Source organism: Salvia splendens, chromosome 10 (genome assembly GCF_004379255.2).
Source record: "Salvia splendens isolate huo1 chromosome 10, SspV2, whole genome shotgun sequence".
Taxonomy (NCBI): Eukaryota; Viridiplantae; Streptophyta; class Magnoliopsida; order Lamiales; family Lamiaceae; genus Salvia; species Salvia splendens.
Window position 1 is genome coordinate 4,031,987 of NC_056041.1, and position 5,426 is coordinate 4,037,412.

The 5,426-nt window shown below is 43.1% G+C and overlaps 1 protein-coding gene and 1 pseudogene across 2 annotated transcripts; both read right to left on the bottom strand.

Moving 5' to 3' along the window:
* LOC121751808 lies at positions 1-1,005 on the bottom strand (annotated as a pseudogene).
* Positions 1,006-1,149: 144 nt separating this feature from the next.
* On the bottom strand, positions 1,150-5,426 carry LOC121752403 (extra-large guanine nucleotide-binding protein 3-like). Of its 2 annotated transcripts, none has more exons than XM_042147464.1 (9): positions 5,123-5,426; positions 3,695-4,695; positions 3,475-3,612; positions 3,259-3,363; positions 3,000-3,179; positions 2,653-2,827; positions 2,319-2,566; positions 2,032-2,204; positions 1,150-1,903 (listed from the first exon to the last, which is right to left on the bottom strand). In XM_042147464.1, the coding sequence occupies exons 2-9, from the start codon at positions 4,661-4,663 to the stop codon at positions 1,297-1,299; spliced, it is 2,595 nt and encodes an 864-aa protein (XP_042003398.1). In that variant the 5' UTR covers positions 4,664-4,695; positions 5,123-5,426; the 3' UTR covers positions 1,150-1,296. The 2 variants fall into 2 exon arrangements, with proteins under 2 accessions (XP_042003398.1, XP_042003397.1); XM_042147463.1 differs by having other exon boundaries at positions 3,695-4,704.

Consider the following 5,426-nt stretch of genomic DNA (forward strand, 5'->3'; position numbering starts at 1 on the left):
CACAAATATTAAGTAAACAAACAGGGACATAAAACAAAATTTGACACAAGGATAAGCCGGAACAAAAAAAAATCCAAACTTCAATTTGTTAAAGTAAAACTCATCCAAATCTCTAACATCTCACACTACTTCCATTGCAACACTGATCATTCTTCCCACGAGCAAGATTCTTTGAGTAAGAAGAATTCCACTCTCCTCCATCTTGTGCATAATAATCCATTGGATAATCGACACCATTCTGCACATTCTCATTTCCACAACAACCTTCTTTCTTGGCTCCCTAGCTCCCAACTGTCATCACATGCTGATTTCCTCTCCCACCACCCAGCCAAATCCCCCAGTACAATCTCAGCCTCGAAGGATGTCAACAACGGCTTCTTAAACGCATCGCCCCAATCAATAGACAGTCTGGGGCACGCAATCTGAAACCAAGCCTCCACTGCATCACCGAATAGCTCAATCTTCTTCGGATATCAAAACAACCATATAATCCAACCCTTTGTCCCTTCCAACCTCTTCAACACCGCCGGATTCCCTTGTCTGCCTAAGGTCCCCAGCACAATACCCCAAGTTTTCACCCCTTTCGCTCTCTCTATGGCTTTTCTCCTTTTCTCCTACATCCCCTCATGATCATACTCCTCCAAGAACAACTTCCCCAAATAAGCATCATACCTAAACGCCCTAATATCCGGATTTGCAATCATAAATGCCTCCAAATGGAACCTTCCATCCGCCACAAAGATAATCACATTGTCCTTTCCAGCAGAATCGTGTAATTTCACACTTGGTGCAGTGCACCCAAGGACCTTTCCCGCAGAAAGAGGCTTCGCTAACCGTAAACCCTAACTTTTCCAGCTCCGGCTTCACAGAGCGGATCGCATTGGAAAACTGAATTGTTTCGCCGAAATGGCGGCTTTCAGCGCGGCGGCTCCGGTGGAGGCGGCTGATGCTGCAGTAACTGGCTGGATGAGGTTGGTTGCTCAGCCATATTCGTCGGCCGGAGATTGGTTATTGTGATATAAACATGTGGGCTTCACCGCCCTTTACCACATTTGTCCACCTAATATTTGGTCTTGCTTTTTTTCTCTTTAATTTATTTCATTTTTCTATCATTATCATCATTGAAACTATATCAATAAAATCCCTCCATACAGAAGAAAAATACATGTATAGAAAAATGTTACAGTTATAATTAATCTAAAGAAAAATCAGCATCAAATATATTCACCTATTTACAATCCAAAAGATAAGATAAAAGGAAGAAAAGTCACAATCAAGCAGTGGAAAAATGGGATTTCAGTCATGTGGAATGAAGGGTGATGAGCTCACATCTGTTGTGCTGTAAAATGAGTCTTCTCCACCACCATAGTAGTTGTCTTCCTTGTCATCATCCCATCTAACCACCTCCATCGTGTATTTGAACGCCTCGTCCACTGTCACCCGGTCCCTCGCCCGAGTTTGCCACACGAACAGCTTCCGTCCCGTCAGGGAAGCGTACAGCTCCTTGAACTTGACGGCTACAAAGTAGTAAGCGTGCTGCGCTAGGGACTGATTGTTGTGCTGTGTTCGGATGGGGGCCACGGGGTTGAAATCCGTGAACCACTCACACGTCCCTAGATGAACGCGGTTGATCTTCTCCTCAAAGAGATCGTACTTGTTCAGAATCAGCACGAATGGGGTGTCACTGAAACAAGGGTGTTTGATCATCGACTCGAAAAGGCCTCTGCTTTGGATCATCTTGTTCTGGAGCAACTCACTGCTGCCGCTGCCCTCGGGTGGAGCCCACACCTGATCGTAGTCGCTGAGGGCGACACAGAAAACCACTGCTCGGACGTCCTCAAACATTTCCACCCACTTGCATCCTTCGTTCATCCCCCTGGCGTTCACTCTGATCAGTTGGTACCTAGGATACCAAGAAACGAAAAATGCAGTCGAAACTTCAGATAATCATTCTTGCAAGCATACGAACATGATGAAAGATTGTTCATATCCATCTCAAGTGTTTAACGGTATATCCATCTCAACTCTTACTTGGTTGGAGACGGCAACGGGCCATCCAAATTATCTGTGTAGGTTTCTGACATGGGGCTACGATCATCGAGGGAGAACTCCATAAAGGCCAGACCATTCCCTTGCGTGACCCCCTCAGCATAGAGTATATCACGATCAGTAGGTTCGTACTCGTTGCTTGAAATCTCGACAGCCTGTGCATACAAATAAGAGCAAGCTGACATCAGGGTAAGTACATGAAGATGATGTTCCAAAAACAAGGCAAGATATCTCAATCTACGACGATAAGAAGCTATGAAGGTTGTTACCCTGCTTAGGAAGTACTCGGTTACATCAGGTAGAGAGGGAAGTTCATCCCTTCGCTTGTATGTCTCTTGTACAGCAGGATCTCTCCAAATTTCTTCAACAAGTGGTGCATACTCCCGTGTTGCAGCAGGGAAGAATGCCTCCAAATCACCAGTGGCAATGATATCGAGGAGCCAGTCAGAAAAATGCTTCAACTTTGGATTGAGCGAATATACACATTGACTGTGTTCGCTGGAGTCAGCACCTTCCTCTGCATGGAGTCACACTTAATCACGGCGTTCGAATCACGACGAAAATGTAAAAGTGAGAGGAACCATGAATGTGATAGCAAAATACCTGATTCAGAGATCTGTTCATCTGATCTCGACCCGTTGGTTCCTAATACAGCCTCCTCAAACCGCTCTCGGCCATCGAGCAGAATGCTGAGATACTTGTACATATTGCTTTGGATCATAAGCTTGATTTCCTGTAGTTCTTCAGATGTAAACTTGTTCCCATACAAAAATTTGGCCTGCCAACACAAAATGAAATGGAGTAAAGAAGCTGATTAATAAGAAGAATAGAAGAAAAATTTATGATAAACAGAGCTATTGAATGCACTTTTTAAGACATTTGAGTTATCTTTTTTGTTTCTAAAGTTCCAGCCATAGTATCTTTCAAAGAAAATTTGATCCGGATATTACCTGCTTGAACATAGTGCTCGTCCCAGAGCCTGGAATGCCGAGTAGAAGAAGCTTCTGGATCTTTTTCTGCTCAAGATAATTTGATACTGTAGCATAGCTGCTAGGCTCATCCCGGTGTCCATGAGGCTGACCTTGGGGAACAGGCAAAGAGAACAAGGAAGAGACGAATCGAGTTGATGCCTAGCAAAATATGATTCAAACCATTGGTCAAGTATTCAAATATTGCAGCATAAATCTAATAAATATCCTTGAAACATACCTTTTCCCATATATTGCCTCTGATATTATTCTGGCCTTCCTCCTCATACCGACCATCATCGTAAACCCAAAAATGAGTATCACGAGGACATTGCACGTTGGCAAGCTGAGTCACATACAACAAGAAAGAACTTATCAACATGTAAATATGCAAACAGAAATGTTTAAATGTATTCCAGCATCTAACAAGTATGTTGAGTTATAAACATGGACCAACCTTTAGCACTCTCAGCTCAAGTTTGGTGATTTCTCGACCATTCATGTATACCTCAGTGTTCCCGTTACTTGCATGAGGACTAAGCTTCCCCGTGAAGTTCAAGTTTGAACTAACGATTTTATCAGGCTTTTCTCCATCCTGTTAAATTAGCATAAGCAATCTCAGATTCGAGGGAGTATTGACATAAATGTGTCAATCGATTTGTAACACAAGAAATTACCTTTCCCCAAAGACCTGATTCCTTGTCGTACCAGTACACGCCTGGCTTCAGTTTCCTGGGTGGAAGAGGGCATCCAAGGAGTTCAGACATCTCCTCAGGTTTCAAAGGATATCCGTTCACAATCAGCTGCTCCGGTCGAAGCTGATTAGCTGAGCATTCTCTTTCAGCTCTCATTATATGCTTGACTTCTAAAGGACTCAGCAAGTGTGACAAAACCCGTGAATGTTTACCTAATTTGGCACGGTTCGACTCATCAATGGGCTCACCAATACAAGCAACACACTTGCGCCCCTCCGGCATCGACCCCATTGATCTTAGGACACAGTTACTACAATACTTTGCACCACAAACCAGACAGGACTCCTTGGTTTCCCACTTCCCTCTTCCACACCTAAGACAGAATCTAGTCTGTTTTCTCTTCTTTTTTTCTTTGGTGACACCAACAAATTCCGGATATACTTGTTTCTCCGCATCCGCCACCCTCCTATCCGACCTATCAAAAGTGTTAAAGGTGACGACTGTGGCCCTCCTTCGTTCGTTAGCAGGGCCCCCACGAGCATTACTGCGCTGACTATACGCTGAAGCGGGGGAAGCTGAAGGGGAAGGCGAAGAAGAATCAGCATTCTGCAGAACTGACACCACGGACTCAGAACTTCCTGACATTCTAGGACTTTGATTAGGAGGACGGGTAACTGTTGCAATACGAGAAACAGGCAAACGAATTGGTTCTAGTGCACGAGCTGTCTCACTACTCACTGAACTTCTATGTTCCGAATCAGGCTCAGCTACTAAAACTGCATCTGCATTGGTTTCAACAGGTTCTATTCTTGGGAGCTCGTACGAAACCGGAGGGCCCTTATACTCTAACGCTATCGAATAATCCATGCTATCTTCTTCGGGAAAGGGAGCCCCTGGAGGAAGCATTTTCCTCACCATCTCCCTCCAATTCTCACCCCCATTTTCATCCATCTTTTCACACTCCAGTTATCCAATCAGCCTACCTATACAATCTTAAACCAAGGCCACAGTTCAATAGTATCCCAAAAATCAATATAGAAGCTTCCCTAATATCCAACAATCTATGAAAGGAAAGGGGCGTAACACGACTTTGAATAACAAAAGAAAACTTAAGGAAAGTTGAAGAAAATGAGCAGTTGGCAGGTCAGCATAATCCATCAAAATTGTTCAAAATGCCATCAAAATTGAAGGAATTTAATAACAGAGACTAATCAAATAGTAACAAAATTCAAGAGTCCAGTAAAGCTGCATAGGCTCGGAGACAACAATGGTCAAACAATTACTAATAGGGAACCAAACCAATTTCAATCCATCTCCATTACATGAATCTAATAAGTAGGTTAAAAGAAACGCACGGGTACAAAAGCTAAGATGGGCAAAAATATGAAGAAATGCATGAAAAAATTTTACCTTTGTAGAAAGCAGAAGGCTTTATGCACAAAAGAGGAGAGCAAAATACTGAACATCTGAGTTTTGTGAGTGTATCTGAGTAAAGGACAAAGCTTGGGTGAACGAATCGAAGGGAGGGTTAAGGGAAAAGAATCAAAGATCAACAAATAAAGGTTGCTTTTTTATGAAAGAATCCATCCTTTTTCTGAATAATAGTAACATAAATTAATGAGGCATATGAAGATCATATATTGCATATGCATATGCATATGCCGAGATGTGTATAGTTAGAGAGAGAGAGATGTGGGTCCCACTTGAGTGCACC